A 19,601-nucleotide genomic window follows, 5' to 3' on the forward strand; every position below is an offset into this window, starting at 1 on the left:
CTGCACAGCGATAAATGATCTGGCCATGTCCCGGTTTAGGGGGATTGGGGGGAGCACAAATCATGTGACCGCATTAAGATGCACTGCTAGGAACCCCTTTTCCATGGCAAGTGGCTTTTTTGCTAGACTCCAGATTCACAGATACACAGAAAGATCTTCCCCCGGACCAGAAAAGCTCTGAGGCCCCACTTGAAGGACCCTCTTCAGAGCCCTGTGGCTTTCTATGATGTCACCTCTCCTTCAGGACATCCAGCAGCAAAAGTCAAAGTCTCTCTGCAAATGCGGTCACTGCGAGGCCCTTCCCTCCCCTTCCCCTCTTCCTCTTCTGGTCTCTCTGATGCTCACTGTGCTTCTGAATGTCCACTCCATGCCAGTGCACGTCCTGCACTTCTTCTCACTGGGTCTCTCTCCTTTATGTGAAGCCCTGCATTGTGCTACAGCACAGTGCTGGCCGCCTACAAGGCTCGCTTACTGGAAGGAACCACTGACGGGCCTGAGGCAGGCTGGCCTTAGAAGGGAAAGGCGTGTGGATGCACCAGCTAGCCAGAAATGCAGAAGACTGTCACGTAGGAGAGAGGGAAAGTCAAGTCAGGACTAACACATGGAAATGCCAAGAGCAACAACACATTAATAACTAGGAGGGTTGCCTCACAAAGTGGTGCTTGCTGGTGACTTCCAGCTCAGGTGTAGTGAGCCCATGCTCTGTCCCCTTTTTCTCCTCAAGACGGAAAGAGCCAACACTGGCCATTCCTTGGTGACACCTTAGAACTTTCAGGAAGCAGGGATCACATGGGTGGCAATCAGCAAACAGGAAGAGAAAGCACACTGCACTGGCTGTCTGAACTTGACCTTTTCAGCGTCCTGAATACCACAGATGGCTTTTGTATAAATGCCCCTCTCCCAAGCATACACTTGCCTTTTGTCTCATAGCCACGCTTCCTTTGGCTCTGCCTGGGTGCATGCCCCTCACTTCACACACACACACACACACACACACACACACACACACACACACACCTTTCTGAAGGGCTGGTCTCCTGGGTTCCCTGACAAAATAGAACCCTGAACTCAAAGGACAGTAGCTGGCCTTCTGAGTCCCACTGCCCAGTTGTCTACTCCCTCACATAGAGGGCTCTGCTAGAGCTTAGTAGCAGCCTCAGAATGTCCAAGCAAGGAGGGTCCAGACCCCAGCACCTTCTCTAAGACTAACAGCCTGGATCTGGGGAGGGTGCTCAGGCTTCACTGGATACAGGAACTCTGATGAATGTGAGCTGCAGGAGCAACCCTAGCCCAGTCTCTGGGGTCCTGAGTTTTCCTGAGACACAGGACAGTGAGTCTTGCAGGTGGTGAGCCTTTGGGAGAAATCTGCAGCCAAATTCCACTGCAACCCTTTATGTAATCTCCTCACTTCTGAAAACTGTTGCAAACCACAGGTGCCTGAGTCCCCTGTGGTCTCCTGCTGCAGGAGATAAATGGAAAGAATTAGGTTGCAAGAGCTATTTTTGCCAGTTTCCTCCTGTGTTTGGTTTTGAATTGCTCTTCGGACTCACCACCCTGGACATGCTCTGATTCCAAAGAGATAAACAGGACCTCAGATGACCAGCAACAGCTCTCATCCTTAGCCATCAACTCCAAGTTTTTCCCTTCAGCTGACACTGCATGGCCCCTGGCCTTTTAGAGCCTTCACCGGGCCCTGAACTCAAGACAGCAGCAGCAGACAGGACGTGGGTTGAGTGCCCACAGCACTCAACTTTCTACAAGCCCAAGAAGGGAATCATAGTCAAGGCTTACAGCGATAATCATCGTCCTGTGTGTTCTCATTTTGAAAATTTTCAGAGGGCTCTTGTTTACCCAGATGAGCCTCACAGAGGCAGAGAGTAATATCTCCCTTTTGTACATGAGGAAGCCCCACTTCTCTCATAGAAGAAGCCAGAACTCAAATCCAAGCTACCAGACAAGTGGCACTTCCCTGGAGCTCACTGTCTGCAAGAGAGGGTTCTAAGTGTTTCCTATATAACTGATGCTTACAGCCTTAGAGAGAAAGTATCATCATTATGCTTATCTTTCAGACAATAAAAATGAAGCACAGAAAAGTTAAATATCTTACCGGAAGCCACACAAATAAAATACTATAGGGCTGGGGATTCAAACCCAGGTGGTCTGGCAGCACCACTGTGCCCTTCACCCCTGTACCACAGCCACCCTGGAACACATAGCGAGACCACTTCCTTCAAGGGTCCTGGGTATAATCCAGAAACAAGACAGTCAAACCAAGCCGAGAACATTTGATACACATCCAGCACTCTTTGAGGCCGAGGATGGAGTTATGCTAAGTGCCAGCTGTTGGCAGAACTTCTCACTGGTCACTAAGGTGACCATCTGCTCCACTTTGCCTCAGACAGGGATTCTTGGGAAGCAGAACTTCCCAGGAATTAAGACAATTAAGTCCTGGACAGCCCAGGATACAGGTAGTAGATTACCCTATTGGGTGTTCTTTCTGTCACCCCAGATCCCTAGGTTTCCAGCTGGCCCTGTGAAATTTAGAGGAATGGAAGCAACCAGGGAGCTGTGTGTTGAAGGGAAATCTGGCCTGGATAGAATCAGCAAAGGGTACAAGAGGGCTGTAGCATGTGGTGAGGAACTGTAAAAATCAAAGCACAGAGGGCTCACTTGAAAGGGCTTGAATATAGGATTGAGGAGTTTGGCGTGGTTGATGTGGGAGCCACTTACACACCTAAGCTGGGGGGTTTCTTCTGCAGCTGAGCCAGTGTTTGCAGAACCCTTTTCTGGACACTATGTCTGCTTACTTGGTCCTTCCTTTTCCCTGTGGTGGATCTCAGGACCTGCCCAAAGGAAGCTGTGGGAGGAAAGGGTAGTGGGAGGCGAGGGGTCTTGGGAGCTTTTGGTTTTCTCTTCTCACATTTCTCCGTGCCTCCCTGCAGATGACAGCTTATGGGGCTTTTCTACACAAGGGCTCTTTCTGCCGGAATTACTTCAACATCTTGGACCTACTGGTGGTCAGCGTGTCCCTCATCTCCTTTGGCATCCAGTGAGTAGGGCTCCCTGAGCCCAAAAAGGGGACATGCAGTTAGGAATGGGTGTCAAAGATGACAAGCAAAGTTTGAGGGATGCCTGGAGGGCCATCAGTGTGACTAGTGGGCGTGGGGACTCACACCTGAAACCCTAGCACTCTGGAGGCTGAGAAAGGATTGCTGTGAATTTGAGGCCAGTCAGAACTGTATAGCAAGACCCTATACAGGTCTCGAGAGAGAGCGAGAGAGCACGAGGGGGGGGCTTGGAGGTTGTACAGCAAGGCAGCTGTGATTTTTGCATCCATTTCCTTAGTGGTAGGATAGGGCATGCTGATCCACAGGAATATGTACAAATATTGAATTCTGCCATGGCAGATAGGGCCAGGTGCTGGGGCTTTGACTGCCCTTTGGCTGCCAAGAGCCTGCCATTGCTGTGGTCTTCCCTGACCTTCTGGTCCATCTTCCCACCCTTTCTGTCACCTGTGTCTTCACTCAGAGTGTGCCCATGCGCACCCATGAGTGTGTGTGTGTGTGTGTGTATGTGTGTGTGTGTGTGTGTGTGTGTGTGTATTGGAGAGAGAAGAATTACTGATTCTTAGTCCTGACTGCACAGAGAGGCTACTTAGGTAGCCTTTAAAAATGACATTTGAGCCAATAGCAGCGGTACATACCTGTAATTCTGCACACTGGGAGCCTGAAGGAAAAGGATTTAAATCTGAACACAGCCTGGGCTGAGGATTTAGCTCAGCGGCATAAGCACCTGCCTTGCAAGCACACCATTGTGAGTTCAATCCCCAGCACCAGTTAAAAAAAAAAAAAAAACCCTACCAAAAATAATAATAAAAGAACATGACTCTAAAAGAAAAAAAATCCTACAATGCAGATGTTCCTCTGGACACCAACGGTTAAATTATGGCAATATGTGAAGGAAAACCTAAATCTGAACACAGCCTGAGAAGTCCAGTGAATTAGTGAGACTTTGTCTCAAAATTTCAAAAGGACACGGGAAGTTGGGGATGCAGCTCAGTGCAAAGGCCCTGGGTTCAGTCACTAATACCACATACACAAAAAAGACATTTGCCTGAATCCCACCCCCAGAGGGTTTGTTCTGAGCTTTAGGAGTCTCAAAGCTCCCCAAGAAAGTCCCTTCCACAGTTAAGGCTGCACACCTCCATCAGGCTTGTGAAGGATCTGACTGCGAGTTTCTGCGCGCCCTAACCGCCAGGCACGTTAAACCTGCACTTCAGCTTTCAAAGCGCTTCATCTAAGCAGCCTTCCGTGGTCCTCAGAAAAAAGAAAAAATATATATAATGTAGCAGGTCAATGCCATTATCATCAATCTATAGATTGGAAATTTGAAGTTCAGGCCATGAAGAGACTCACTCAAGTTCAAATCAGTGGCAGAGAAAACCATAAGTCCCCAGGCCTTGGGTCCTCCTCAAGGCTGTTTGATGGTCAGACTCCAGGGTGAGATAGGAGCCCTGAGAGTGAGACCTTTTCTGTGACATCAATTCTATTTCCCAAGATTTTTTCTGCCTAGGCACCTAAATCACTATATCACCATGGACCAAAACTCCCTTCTTTTAGTCTTTTTTTGCCCCATGTGACCTTTAAATCCCTTCTGCTGTGAATTAGTGTGTGCTGACTCCCTCCCAGAGATTCTCAGGGAAGAAATGTAGTGACTGAGGGATGTCCTTTGAACCCCTGGGAATAAAAGATGCATGAGCCAGGGAAGTCAGACCTTTTACCAGCTCCCTCCGATGCTCTCCATCCTGACCCACGACTAATAAAACCAGCCTTTGCTGATGGTTCAGGCTGCAAGACCAGTGGGAGGCCTCCTCTTGGAATTCTGCAGAGGAAGCCCAGCCAGCCAGCCTGTGAGGGTGGGAATGGGCTTCTGAGTTGCTTACCAGCCTGGTGGTATCATTAAGCTCCAGCTGGGTAGGATTGTCAACTAGAAACCATCCAGGAATCTTGCCAAAGGGGATTTGTGGGAAACCTTTGCCACCCTGCTTCCAGGGCAGTAGCTGGAAATCCCCAGATGTTCTGGTTTGGCTGTGGCATCAGCTCTGTGAGGCTATTCTTTCTAGGAGTGCGGAACATGCTATGAACTGGAGTGGGACTGTCTTACACATCTAATGGACATCTGCCTGGAATCTGTATTTGAAGAGCACCACCCAAAAATCCCTTCCTCACACCCACAGTCTCCAGCCACAACACCTAAAGTTGCCCTATTAATGTGGCATTTCTTCAAGTACAGTGATGTCTTCAGTGGCATGATAATAAGGGTACCATTTATTCCATTCTTAACATGTGCCCAGCACATGCCTGCTACATAAAATGCACATAAAATTCCCTTATAATTCCTGCAGTGACCTCAGTTGCTAACTACCGCCCCATTTTACAGATAAAGAAACTAGAGCCCTGAAAAGTCAGGAAATGTATCCTAGGTGACTTGGCTGGCAGGTGGTAGCCAGGAGGTCTGAATGCCAGCAGACCTTACTCTCATCTTCTCTGACACCTGGATGTCCCCAAGTAGCACATCATATTGCTCATGACTCACGCGGAATTGGTTTTCTCAATATACTCTTCAAAAGAAAAGTCTTGGAGTGGCAGGAAAACTCCAAGTTCTTAGGGGTGAGATTAGGAGTAAAGAACAGTCTCCTGCATGGTGGCAGCCATTGCTGATCTTCTATCATCTTGTTGTGAAGGCCAGTAATGCTTTTATTCTTTGTTTTAATTGGTTTTAGTCTGTTTTGTATTATTTAATTTCAGAGAACAAGAGACACTATGGCAGCCATTCTTGATTTTCCTGTTGCCTGGTTTTGAAGGCCCGTAATGCCGTCATTCTTTTGTTTTGATTGGTTTCATGCTATCTTGCTTGTTTGAATTCATTGTGTGCGAAAGTATGGGTAGCTATTTTGAAGAAAACAGGAGACATTATGGTAGCCACTGCTTGTCTCCTGTTGTCTTATTTTGAAATCCTATGTTGCTTACATAGTTTTGTTCTGATCTGCGTTGTTCTGTGTTGTTGATTGTTGTAGTTGTTGTTTGAGCCTCTTAAAAAACAAAAACAAAAAAACCAGTCTCCCAGGTAGGGATTTAGCTTGCTGCACCAGCACCTGCATGACAAGTGCAAGGTCAAGAGTTCCTGGTACCAAAAAAAAAAGTCTCCCCCCAAATCTCCCAGACAGACCCTTTTCTTGGGTTTGCCTGGCGTTGACTATCAGGACATCATCTCAGCGCATCATTCCCTAGGGTGCCAGGAGCGGGGACATCCAACCCCACCCTGTTTCTCCTCAGGTCCAGTGCAATCAATGTGGTGAAGATCTTGCGAGTGCTGCGCGTCCTCCGGCCCCTGAGGGCCATCAACAGGGCTAAAGGGCTAAAGGTGAGATGAGTGCTTCACCCCAGCATGTGTCCATCAGCCTGTGGGTCTCATGTGAGAGGTAGGCCATGGTCAGGCCAGCACCCGCCATGCAGAAGCCCAGACCATAGTTTCACTTCAAGTTTTGCTTCCATGACAAACAGAACAGAGACCACCACTCAGAACCCCAGTTCTGGAGCTAACATTTGCAAAGTGGGGACCCTCTACCCCACTACTCAAACCAGGACTCTAGGCACCAAAGCAATTCCTCTGTGCCTGTTGCCATCAAATGGGAAGTTGGTAGGACCTGTGCCCACACAAATCCTTGAGAGTCCCAAAGGGACCTGGCATTCTATTGGGTCCATTCACTCACTGTGTGTCTCTGGGAAAGTTGCTTGGCCTCTGGGAGCCTGGTTCCCCCTGCCTGTAGCAGAGATGCTGATGGACAGCTGAGGGGAGGTTGGGTTGAAGCCATATCCCCTGCCCCTACCCCTCTCCAACTGCAGCATGTGGTCCAGTGCGTGTTTGTTGCCATCCGGACCATCGGGAATATCGTCATTGTCACCACACTGCTGCAGTTCATGTTCGCCTGCATCGGGGTCCAGCTCTTCAAGGTGAGGGCTTGGTTCTAAATTATCCCATTCCCCTCCCCCTCACAGTAAAATGAGAATAGCCAGAGATTACACCGGGTAATCTCTGACCCCTGCCTTGCTCAAGCCTCCAGACCACCGGAGGGAGGATGAGAAGGGGGCTGCTCCTCAGGCCAGGGCCCCTGCCCTAGCTTTACCCGCCTTTCAGCTGCTGCTCTTCCTTCTGTCCAGAAAGGGAGAAGTACTTTCATCCACCTCTTAAAACCCACAGCAGCTGCTTATTATCAGCAGCATCACGTCCACGCTGCCCCAGCTAACCTGAAGCTGGGGTCCTCCCTGGTTTCTTCTCCATTCTGCCTTTATCTGTTGGTTCTGCATTCCCCTACCTGAAGCATTCTCCTGTTTCACTCCACCCACTGTAAAAACTCCCACTGACTTCCCCCCATCTAATTCTCCCTCCAAACCCAGCACTACATCCTCCCTCCTCCCAAGAACTTCCTAGAGAGGCCAGCTTTCGTGGGCTGGAGCTGCCTGCATTTGAATTCCATTGGGTACTCACAGCACTGATGTCTTTAGTCTCTGCCTGCTTTAGGTGTATGAGTCATGTCTGCCCTATCTGAATTCTGTTCATCTTGAAGTTTTTACCCCACAATCCCTGGCTCAGTGCTGGGTGCTAGAGATGCCCATTCATCATTTTTAATGGATTCATTGGCTAATGAACATCTCTAATCACTCTGTTCTTCTGTCTTCCAGGGAAAACTCTACACCTGTTCTGATAGTTCCAAGCAAACAGAAGCAGAATGCAAGTGAGTGCGTGCAGGCGGGCAGCCTGTGCAGAGCTGGCTACCGGGGGGCTGAGGGCCGGCCTGGGAGGAGGCTCAGCTGGATTCTACCCACATGGAGTCTGGTCTCAGTGGCGTGACACACTCACCTACTCCTGAAGGTTCTGCCTGCTGAAGTTCTCCTAGTCCTAGAACCATGCGGTTTCACCCTACCTCAATGCACCCGAGCCAGCACACCAGGCAATTGGCTGGTCAGGTGCAAAGGGGACATGGGAGACACCAAAATGACTCTCTCTCCTCCTCTCCCAGGGGGAACTACATCACATACAAAGATGGGGAGGTTGACCAGCCTATTATCCAGCCCCGCAGCTGGGAAAACAGCAAGTTTGACTTCGACAATGTCCTGGCAGCCATGATGGCCCTCTTCACTGTCTCCACGTTTGAGGGGTGGCCAGAGTGAGTACAGTAACCAAGGCCCTTTTTCCCTGCTACAGGAGGGCCAAGCCACGAAAGCCCATTACTGCCCAGTTTTGTTACTGCCTCCATTCCTTTCCAGAGCTCATGCCTCCCAGGTGTTTCTGGAACAACCTGGAAGCCATGCCATTGCTGAGACACAGACCCTTGTAGAACATGTCGATGCTTTATCTACATATTTATTTGCAATGCTGGAAATCAAATCCAGAGCCTTGCACACACTAGGCAAGTGCTCTACCGCTGAGCTACATCTCAAGCCCAACATGTCAGCATGCTAGAAACTCCAGCCAAGAATGAGTATTTTCTTGGTTCCCTTTTCCAACCTTAGTGTGATCCCCAAAGTCTCGGTCATTAAATTCCTAGTGTGTGGGAACGGTATGGGAACAGTTCCTCCAGGTGTGGGCCCCTGAGTCACCCAGAGTCCCAGGTTCCTTTCCCAACATTCACTCATTGTGGATGCAAGTGGCTGAGATGTCTCTGATTAAACTGTACCCCAGAATTCTTAGAAAAAGCCTGGTCTATATGCACAGTGGCTGGCAAGAAAGGGACAAAGGAGCCCAAATCCCACTGCAGGATCAATACTTTCCTACGTGAACCTGCCTTGAGTGGGCAGCCTGTCTCCCAGGGATTCTGCATATCTATGCATACACGTCCACATCCACACCCCTCCAGCAGTGCGTGGGTCTTATACACGAGTTGCCGTTTATTAGGTGATATCTGGAAAATAACTGCGTGCTGTGAGGGAGTAAGGAAAAAGCAAAGAGATGACATCTGTCCACGAAGAGTAACAAGCCGACAGGGCCATCTCCCGGGCCCGTGTGAGCAGCATGTGGTGTAAATGCCTTAAGTACAAAGCCAAGCCATTGTGGGTGATCTAAATAAGCACAGGTCACATTCATATTTTTACCTAAGTGGGTATGTCTCACAGCTTTATTTTATGTTCATTCTGACCTCCTATGAGTCCATGCCAGCTTGCAAAGCTGTTTGGGTAGTCACCAGTACATCCATTTGAAATTGATCTCCATGACTCATGTGACATTTAAATAGTTCTTGATCATTTCAAAACACCTCCATATACATTGTATCAACCACTCTGTGGGTAGGAAGGTCAGGAATCACTCTCTGTATCCACTTTGCAGATGAATAATCTTGACTCTCAGAACAGTTGAAGTGATTTGCTCTAAACCACATGACTCCTAGCCTCGAGCTATTTCCTTGGGTAGCAAGGATCCTTAGAAGCAGTGGTGCCAAAGGTGACACTGCTTCTCCAGTTGCCTCCATGGGGCCTGTCTCCTTCCTCAGGCTGCTGTACCGCTCCATCGACTCCCACACGGAAGACAAGGGTCCCATCTATAACTACCGCGTGGAGATCTCCATCTTCTTCATCATCTACATCATCATCATTGCCTTCTTCATGATGAACATCTTCGTGGGTTTCGTCATCGTCACCTTCCAGGAGCAGGGAGAGCAGGAGTACAAGAACTGCGAGCTGGACAAGAACCAGGTAGCTTTCTAATGAGTGGAGGAGGGTGAGAAGGGAGGCAGGGCCATGTAAGGAGCAACAGTTGCCACCAGCCTGTGGCCCATCCGGAAGTCAGCTAAAGTCCAGGGAGAGATCCATGTGGACACCAAGGTCCTCTGTCCCCTCCTCAACTACAACACAGCAGCCTTTCTTCTTGCAAAGGAAATGCAGATCCCTGCAGATCCTAGATCTGGCAAATGCATGCGGCTAACAAGCATTTCTTTTATTTAAAGGTATACTATGGTAGGCTCATGAGAAAAAAACTCATGCCTTATCAAGAGGTTGGCAAGGTTAAACATATGCAAGTGGGTTGGCATCATTGAGAAAAAGGAGAGAAGCTCACACAATGAGGGTGGGGAAGAGGGGGCCTCTAGGAAATCATTCTTACCTGGCTTCTTAAGCAAAACCCAGACACTGGTGCAGGAGGTGGGGGCAGGAAAGAGGTGTAAATGGGAGTGAGATGGTGGTGGCCATGCCAGGGGCACGTTCCATAGCTGGTGAGAAGCTCTGCTCAGACAGTAATGACACTGTTAGGGTGGGACATTGGTTCAGTCGCTGGGTCGGTTCTCCATGGCATTCCCAGTGGGAGGGTCCATGTGAGGACACGTCCCTGTATGCAAGGAAGAGCTGCTGATGAGAGGAGCGCAGCACAGCGTGCTCAGCCCCAACCAGATGGGGGGAGTTAGGCCCCTCGTGGGCTCCAAATCTGCATCCGGGTGTAAATCCTTATCTGGCTGCAGCGTGGGCTTTGGATTGAAAGGAGACAGGAGAGAGAGGCCAGTTAAAAAGAACAGATGAAACAGGCGTGGTGGCATACACCTGTCATCCCAGCACTCTGGGAGTCTAGGGCAGGAGGATAACAAGTTCCAGCCCAGCCTGGACAATTTAGAGTGACTTAGAGAGGGCCTGTCTCAAAAAGGCTCAGTTCAAAGGTCCGGGGTTCAGTCCTCAATTCTGAAAAAAATGAAAACTAAAAATGTGGATGAGAGACAGTTAGAGCCTGATCTAGTATCAGGTAACAACAGTAGAAATGGGAAGAATAGAGATGAAGTCAGCCTCAGCTGAGGGTCACAGAGACCAGAGTAACAGCTCCATTTCCAGGGGGAATCTGGGCACAGCATAGAGAAATGAAATAGTCTTTGCTCAAATCCCAAGAGTTTAATTAGCCTGAACGAGGTCTCCTTCCCTCTCATGTTTTCTGATGTGGTGGACATTAGCAAATACAAGGGATTTAAATTTAAAATGGAAAAAAAATTGAAACAAGAAGCCCTCCAAGGAGAATCTGTGGTATTATTATACCTCAATAATCAATGAGAAAACCAGCTCCAACCTCACACCTACCAGGCAGTAAACCACATTACCAGGCTGGAAGAAGGGAGATGCATGCCCCTTCCCTATGTTCTAGCTAAGGAAATTTGATTAGAAGAGCTCCCTTAAATACAAGGGTGATGGAAAATCAAAGTGTTTTGCAAATCACATCCCAAACCTGGAAGCGTACTGGAGGGATAAGTTGTTTCCATGATATCCAAGGACCCCTCCCCTAGTGTAATCCCAAATATTAAGTTCAGCCATCCAAGTATTGTAATCCTCTTTTTAGTTTTCCTCACAATCCAAAAGGTTATATTTGTGATCCCACTGAGATGTTATTGGAATCCCAGCAAGTTAATTCCAATCTACCACCTCCAATGCAATCCACGGCAAGAGTAAAGACACTAAGACATGTTCCAAGTTAAGGGCAGCCAAGGGGTCCTAAGTCCAATCCCCATGAGAATGTGTGGACAAAGGCCCTGATCCTAGGCCTCTCCCAGAATTTATTACCTTGTGAAGAAGGAGGTGGCTCAGGGATGCGTGACAGTGAGGATGGCAGGAATTTCGTGAGGAACATGAGCTGGCCAGCCATGGAGAGAAAAGGCACCTCTGTAAACTGCAGAGATAAAGATATGCAGAAGGGTCAACTTACGATCTAATTAAGGTAGCAACTGAATTGTTTTGGGAGGCTGACCCTTTGGTTTCTGATATGCAAACTCTTGTGCCCTGGGGAGTCATAGCCTCTTTATCTTGAGGCTCCTACCCCGCTGACATTCTTGGATGTCTCTGGCTCTAACATCTCACTGTGCTCTTATCCTGTAAGGAGAATACTATGTGAGGAAACAGGACTGTCTGTTGGCTTTAGAAATTACATACCAACCAACATCTTGGCTGGCCTTATTTGCAATGCTTAAAGCCAATTGAAGAGAGAAGGAAATACCCTAGCCAGCCCTTTACATATTAGTAAAGGAAATGAATCTCCAAATAATCAAAGTCACAGTAATTGTTTTGCATTCAAGGGGAGTCACTGCAGTTGTCTCCCACACTCCCCCAGAGTGTGTAGCTCCATTGACAGTCCACGTTTTTTTTTGCTGATGCCCCCACACCATCCAGGAAGCTGACCCCACTCTCTCCCTCTTGTCCCTGTGCCCCTGCCAGCGACAGTGTGTGGAGTACGCCCTCAAGGCCCGGCCCCTGCGGCGGTACATTCCCAAGAACCAGCACCAGTACAAGGTGTGGTATGTGGTCAACTCCACCTACTTTGAGTACCTGATGTTTGTCCTCATCCTGCTCAACACCATCTGCTTGGCCATGCAGGTCAGTCTGGGGTCCCGTGTGGGAAGACACAAGGTGTAAGGGAACTGGGAGGCCATCTCAGGTGGTCACCGTCCTGCTAGTCAAAGGAGCAGGCAGGGCAGAAGAACTTCCCTCTTCCCCCAGCTGGGGAAAGTCAAGGGTTCTTCCCAGAGATGATCTCCCCACTGAGCCCTTACGAGCGAATTCCTAGGACCCTGGGTTGATAAAATGGAGCAAATGAAGGAGGTGAAAACCGAGAGGGTGACCAGGAAGCCCTCCTTGTTGATGAGGCGTAGGGTGTGGAGGGGACTGCCATATACAACTGTCTACAAGGAGGGTGGCCATGCCAGAATTTTTGGGTGCTGGAACTCACCAATAAGTCACTGATCCCAGTCAAAGAAGAGACACAGAACTCTGCCAGGCCCTGTTTTCTGAGATGGCAGAGAAGGCGGGGCTCACAGGCTCTCCTGTGCACGCCTGGCTGTCTCCATGGTGTGGGGAAGAGATTTCGGGGGGGCTGGGCTGAGGAGGAGAGCTGTTGAGATGCAGGCCTTGGACAGGGCTGGGCAGAGGGAGTGAGGAGTCGGGGTGTCCCTCCCTCACTGCACCCCTCATGCTCACGGTTCTGGCTCCCTCCCTTCCTCAGCACTATGGCCAGAGCTGCCTGTTCAAAATCGCCATGAACATCCTGAACATGCTCTTCACCGGCCTCTTCACTGTGGAGATGATCCTGAAACTCATTGCCTTCAAACCCAAGGTAGGCCTCCAAGGCAGGCTGGTGGAGAAGAGTGGCAGAAGAGGGGCAGCACGCGTGTGTGGAAAGAATGGGAGTGAGGGGCGGCGTCACCAGCAAGGGCCATCCCTGCCCCGGTGCTAAGCGCTCCAGCTCCTCCACTTGCCAAGTGTCGATGAGCCCTACTCTCAGCTTATGCCCTTGGCCATAACGGGGACTTACAGGGAGCAGAGTGAGCCACGACCCTTCTCCTCCTGTTTCCCACAAACTGGCAAACCAAACCTCTAGGCCCAGCCCCCCAGACCCAGCCAGGACTGTGTTCTACCCTCTGCCATTTCAGTAGCCAGCCGTGAGGTTCACTCATGGCTCTGTGCACCAGCCTCTGGACACTTCCCATTTTTGCCTCAGAGGCTGTCATTGCTCCCTGACAGCCTCCAGGACAGCAGTGCTGCAAGCTTCTCTGTGCTGTTCCTTGTAAGGGAGAGGAGGTTGGAACTGCTGGCAGATGATGCTGGGTAGGTCGGGCTGGATGACCTGTCACTTCAGACGATCTGTGCCTCCCAGGCAGCCACCTCATGGCCCCGGATGGTGTGGGCAGGCTGATGTGAGCAGCACTCTCCACCTTGGGCCTCTGTGGACAGGTCAGAAATGCTGGCATTCCTAGCCAGGAGTTGACGACACATGGGCAGCTACTTCTCAGGGAGGTGAGACAGCAAGGCAGTGGCCCCGGTGGCCACCACAGCAGCTCGTGGAGAGTGAAGGAAAGGAAAGAGTGGCGGAATGACAGTTACAGACCTTTCGCGTCCCTCCCTTTACTGGTTCTCTCAGATGCAGCAGAGATGAACAGGAGCCACAAAGGACACATCCCTGGCCACATCTTCTGTGCTTGTTCAGATTTTTACTTGTCTGAGGATTAACAGGGGCGGGGAGTTTCTCCTTGGTCATTGATCACCTTCACTGACAGGACTGAATTAATATTCCAACAACATGTTTTCTAATGTGCCGTGTGCTACACACATTGAATGTTCCCCATTCAGCTTTCCCTAGAAGACACACACCATTACCCCCACTGCGGGGAGGAGAGGAGGGAAGTGCCCAGCATCAGCAGTGTCACTCTCCATTAGCTGGCAGAACAAGGTTGCAGTCCGGCATCTCTGGCTCCAAAGTTTATGTATTTTCCACCAGACCACAATGTTCACGAGCACAAATCCATGCCAGCTACTCTGCTGGGGATTTTCAGAAAGAGGGGATCAACTTTGAGGCATTTAAAAGACAGGGAAGGTAGTATCCTTACATTCTTCCTCTCATAGGATGCATACGGGTTTCAGCTAATTTTCAGAGAATGAGACCCCTAATAAACATCACATGGTGACAATAGTGGTGTTCCCTACCTCCTCCAGGGAAATAAATATACCTACCCTTCATGGCCTTCCTCCCAGGTCCAACCCCATGGAGGGGATAAATTGTGCCCCTGCTAGGGAGGACCCCTGAATCACCCCAGCCTCTAGGGCCCAGCGTCTTTGTCCACATGTAGGCCCGTGGCGGATCCAGGACCCAGTGGTACCGACAGGTCTGCCTCCCACAGCAGTGTGACCAGGGGAGGCCAGGAATGCAGGGTCGCTGCGGAGCGGTGTTTTGGTGGCAGATGACAGCCTCTCAGCAGGGAAACCAGCATCGTGTTCACTGTGTCAGGGGACACGTGGTTTCCGTACTCCAAAGCCTTGAGTCACCCGTGCGTGACTCACATGTGTTCCTGATGCTGTGTGAGGTGGGCTGCAGAACCCCGCAGTGGACTTCCTAAATCATGTCTCAGGGCAGTGGACTGGGCAGCCTGCCCTGGGGAGCATGTGAACTTGACACCTCAGGAGCCTCAAGCTGAGACCCCTCCACCTGAGCCATGAAAACCAAGGAGCACAGATCCCTGGGAAGTGGCCAGGTAAGGCAGCCTAACCACAGAGGGCCCCAGGCTCCCTCAGTCTCTGGGTCTCTACCTCGGGGGCGTGGGGGTAAAATGGGAGAGACTCTTTCCAGAGAAAAGCAAGTGCCAGCCTGGAGCCTTTTGCATTTCACACATGCCAGGTTCAGTCTGTGGGGTAAAGGGAAAAGATCTTTCCTCTGAATTTTCCCGAAAGGGCTTCTGACAGCAGAGGGAAAAGGCCACTGGCTAAGGCTGACAGCGGGGAAGAGGAGTGAGGAAGCTCAGTTCCCCTGGATCCTTGCTAAAGAGTAGATGCTAAGAAGGGTTTGCAGGCAGAAAAACAAAGCCCCTTGAAGCTCCGGTACAATTAACTAGCAGGCTCTTGCCTAAGAACCAGCGACTTCAGTGACCTAAAAAACAGCTTTTATGTCTCACCGTAAAGTAAGACTTTTGTCTGAATTTTTTTTATTTCGCTGGCATGATTGTTGATATATAGTGGGTTGGTACTTTGAAACATTCTCTGCAGAAGGCCAGTTAGGCAGCCAGGCTGTAGAAGATTGGTGTGTTAGTCAGATTTGTGTTACTGCTGTAAAATATCCGAAGCAGCTAACTTATAAAGAGGAAAAGGTTTATTTAGCTCCCCGTTTGGGAGGTTGGAAGACATGGTGCCTGTATTGGCTCAGCTCTGGCGAGGGTGGCAGGTGGTGGCACGTCATGGAAAAAGTGCACAGGTCAGCAGAACCCTCACCCCTGCAGCCGGGAAGTCCCCTTCGTGTGCGCAGCCCCAAGAACTAAGATCCTGTAGTTCCATCCCACTTCCTGCTCCTTCGCAATAACACCGCCCTGGAGGACTGAGCCTTTGACAAGTGAAGCTTGGGGTCGGGGCACTCAACATTTAAACCATGGCAGTTGCCAATCATCAAAGCCAGGGACTCCAAAAGTGTCACCACTGGAGTTGATCCGTCCGCTGGCCAGCGTGTTCTCCTGCTTCTTTCTCTCATGGCCTTCACGGTGATTGATAATCTCCATCTTTCCATCCTATCCATTCTCCGAACCACTCAAGGAAAGTAAGTTTACCAAAGCGAGTCCCTTCCCTAAACTCAGCTGCCCATCTCCTTACATTCATACACTGTGCACATAAAATAGTCACAAGAAAACAAAGGTGAGTGTACACTACTGAGAGAAATTCACCCCTCCACACACATGCGAAACCTCAGGGCTCTGGGTTGTTGACTAGTGGGATGGTAGGAAGCAGTGCTGATGTTAAGGTAACAGCAAGCCAGAGGAAATGCCTTCCCTGCTGGTAGAGGAAGCTATGGAGCTGCCCGGGCCCTGTATGATTAGGCAGGACTAAGGTGGTCAACACAAAAAAGGTTTTGTGTCTAAGGTGACTAAGTAGCCAAGTTGTCCTTCTATCACGAACTAAAATTTACCAGCAAAGACAAGAAAAAAAGTTCGTAGCACACTGTGTGTGTGTGTGTGTGTGTGTGTGTGTGTGTGTGTGTGTGTGTTTTGAGACAGGGTCTCACTGTGCAGTTCAGGTTGGTCGTGGGCTCACTTTGTAGTGCAGGTTGGTCTCAAACTAGCAAGGATCCTCCTGCCTCAGCCTCCCAAGTGCTAGGATTACAGGATGGCTACCATGCCTGGCCATGTAACATACTTTTTATGTTAAGTGCTGAAAACATGTCTAGTATTTAAGAATAAACCTAACAAAAAGTGGCTCAGATCCCTATAGAGAAAATTATCAAACTTTATAAAGAAGATTGGAAGAGAAACTAAACTCGGGAGGTATATTCACAAATTAGGAAACTCAATATTAAGCTAGCCCATTCCCATAATCCCAGAACTCTAGGAGGCTGAAGAAGGAGAATCACAAGTTTGAAGCCAGCCCAGGCAACTTAGCAATGTAGAAAAACCCCATCTCAAAATTCAGCAATGAAAAGGGCCAAGAAGGCAGCTCCGTTCAAACTCCCGCACAAACAAAACAAAACCACAACATTTAGAGAGGTCCTTTCTCCTCAAGTTGATCCATAGATTCATTCAATACAATAGCAGTTAAAACTTCACATGGGCTCTCCCCACCATGAGAAGGGCAGGTGAGAAAGGAGTCACTCAGCAGCTCCTGCAGGACCAACAGGGCTGGGCTGTGCTGGCCCGAGGTCCGTGCCTGGCTCTGCAGCTTTGGCCTCATGGCAGGAGAGTGCGGGCCCTGTGGGAAGAACGAGTATCAGTCACAGACCTTCTGCCCTTTCAGCAACGGAGTTAGGCACCAGAAGGGACAATGATGTCGCTGGGTGACCTGGGAGTGCTGTTGACAGTGTCTTGGCAAGGGTAACAGGAAAGTGGAGTTGATGGCAGCCTGGAAGTGGCCGCAGGCTTGTCCCCCAGAGGAAGTTGGTCTGCCCCAGGGAGCAGGAGTTCACCCAGGTCCGAGGGGAGGTGTCTGACTACGTCTTCCCTCCGGATCCACTCAGGCAGGCCATGGAGGGGGAGAGCAGAAACTGCTCTCTCAGACTGACTGCGGCCTGTGGTCGGCTGCAGGTATCTTCGCTGGACTAGAGCCCGGCAGCGGGTAAACCATGCCCATACCTCCCTAGGGCCAGTGCGCAGGGGACTGAAGCCTGGCGCTCTCCCTGGTCAGAGCTCTAGGCTGCTGTCTGCCTTTCTCCCAGCCTGAGAAGGGAGCAGCTGAGAGGACAGGGGAACCAGAGTGGAGACTCACTGCTGCCGCCAGCCCCAGCCCTGCTCTGGTCCAGCTTTTCACACCCGCAGTCTCAGGGCTCACTTTCACATTGCAAGACCTACTAGGACCCACAGGCATTCAGATCAGGAGGAGGAAAGGAAGCCTGTGGACCAACATGAACTGTCTCACAGCATACTCTGTGCCGCCTAGGTGTGCCCCTCTTGCAGCTGGGGAGCCCTGGAAATGTGGACAGTGTGTGGACGAATTGATTTTCAAATTTTATTTATCTAGATTAATTTCAATTTACATTCACAGAGCTGCATGTGGCCCTAGCTGCTGGGGTGGGCAGTACACTCTGGGCTCCTGTGTTCCCGTGACAGCCTGGGCTCTGCTCTCCTCTACGTCCAGGCTTTGTCAGCCCAGATGCTCAAGCTTCTTGAAGCCAGATGGTCTAGCTCATCCCCCCCACCCTTACTCCATCTGGAGATTTTTCTGCCGGGAACTGACTCATGTGCCGTGGAACCCTTGTGACAGGGGACGGCAGTCTCTTGCCCTGGGATCCGCTAGGGTAGCTTTTTTGTTCACTGTCAGATCCGTCCTTCATTCCTGGGCTTCCCTAGCTGCAAATGCCAAGCCTTTTCTCACAGATTCTCTCCCCCTCCAACTCCTGACCTGGTCCCAACAAAGGCAGGGAGCACTTTAGGGGCTCCTGCCTGTACCTGTGGTCTGGAATTCATTTTGTTCCTGGAGGCCGAGTATTGCAAGTGGCTGTGGGGCACTCAGCTACTCTTTTCCCCAGTCCACTGGCATTCTGCACAGGTTTCCTGATTAACATCTTAGTGCTCTAGTGATGCTGAGACCTGAGAGCCCTCACATCCTACCTGGTTCTTAGCTGACCCTTTCCCCAGGGTACAGAACCATGCCTCATCCATCTCAGTTACTGGCCCGAGGCCTACTGCCTAGTGGCCTTGATGGCACTTCCAGAGTGAGAGGAATCTTCTCACCATGTCCCTTCTCTGGCTCCGCTTGCCTGGAGTCCCCACCATACCCATTGGCTTCTAGTTCCAGCCCCAGACACAAAGGACTCAGCCAGCTCTGTCAGAGGACCTGTGCATAGTGGGACAATCATGCAACAGCTGCCATCCTTGCTGTGTTGTGGGGGGGACATTCAAAGTTCTTGCTTTCTCTCAGGAAAGAGGCAATGGGGGCATTGGAGCTTTGGCTGCTTCTTAGAAGACAGACAGACAGAAAAAAGTGAGATTGGTAGCCGTAGAGGCTCCTGAGATGGAACCTGGCTCTCCTGTCCTCAACTTGTTGTCTTGAGGAGTCCTCCAGTGGACTTCTGGCTAGGAGCAAGGGATGAGTCCATTAACCAGTCCAGCCTGGTTAATGAGATGCTATCAGAATCAGAGCTGTTCAGGACCATGGAGATCAAATGCTCCCTTTTGGAGGCAAAGCTCCATGACACAGGGCTGGGTATGGGCTTGCTCTCACTAACATTCCTCACAGCTGCACTATGGGAAGGAAAAACCCAGAGACTCAAATAGTCTGGCTCACAATCAGCACTGTGGAGTTCTCAAGCCAGTAAGTCTGCCCTTGAATGGGCCTGGGCTGCTGACCTTGGACTCCAGTTCACAAAGACAGCTTTTTATTCCATGCACAGAGACCCCCTGGCTTCCAGTGACTTCCAGAGCAAGCTTCTCTCTGCAGACTCAATTGTTTTTATAAACAGCTTTGTTCTTGGGAATGCTTGTCAACCCTGACTTGTGTAGGAGGCCAAGAGGAGGCATCTTTGGGGAGGCTCTGAGGACATGGTTGGGACAGAAGGAGTCATGGTCAGCTGCCTTCTTTTCATTAGATTTGTGTCAAAGGTCAGATGCAAGCTGGGTTCGGCAG

The 19,601-nt window shown here is 50.2% G+C and overlaps 1 protein-coding gene across 1 annotated transcript in view; it reads left to right on the top strand.

Annotated features, from left to right (window-relative positions):
• The window catches only part of Cacna1c (calcium voltage-gated channel subunit alpha1 C), a gene marked incomplete at its 5' end in the record, with an annotated part of 685,364 nt that overhangs the window by 590,322 nt on the left and 75,441 nt on the right, over positions 1-19,601 (top strand). The window contains 8 exon segments of the mRNA NM_001172923.1: positions 2,943-3,049; positions 6,336-6,423; positions 6,906-7,013; positions 7,743-7,795; positions 8,081-8,227; positions 9,548-9,749; positions 12,234-12,392; positions 13,018-13,128. Coding sequence (NP_001166394.1) covers positions 2,943-3,049; positions 6,336-6,423; positions 6,906-7,013; positions 7,743-7,795; positions 8,081-8,227; positions 9,548-9,749; positions 12,234-12,392; positions 13,018-13,128 — 975 coding nt within the window.

Source organism: Cavia porcellus, unplaced genomic scaffold, assembly GCF_034190915.1.
Source record: "Cavia porcellus strain 051 isolate PalLab524CR breed Dunkin Hartley unplaced genomic scaffold, mCavPor4.1 scaffold_19, whole genome shotgun sequence".
NCBI classification, from domain to species: domain Eukaryota; kingdom Metazoa; phylum Chordata; class Mammalia; order Rodentia; family Caviidae; genus Cavia; species Cavia porcellus.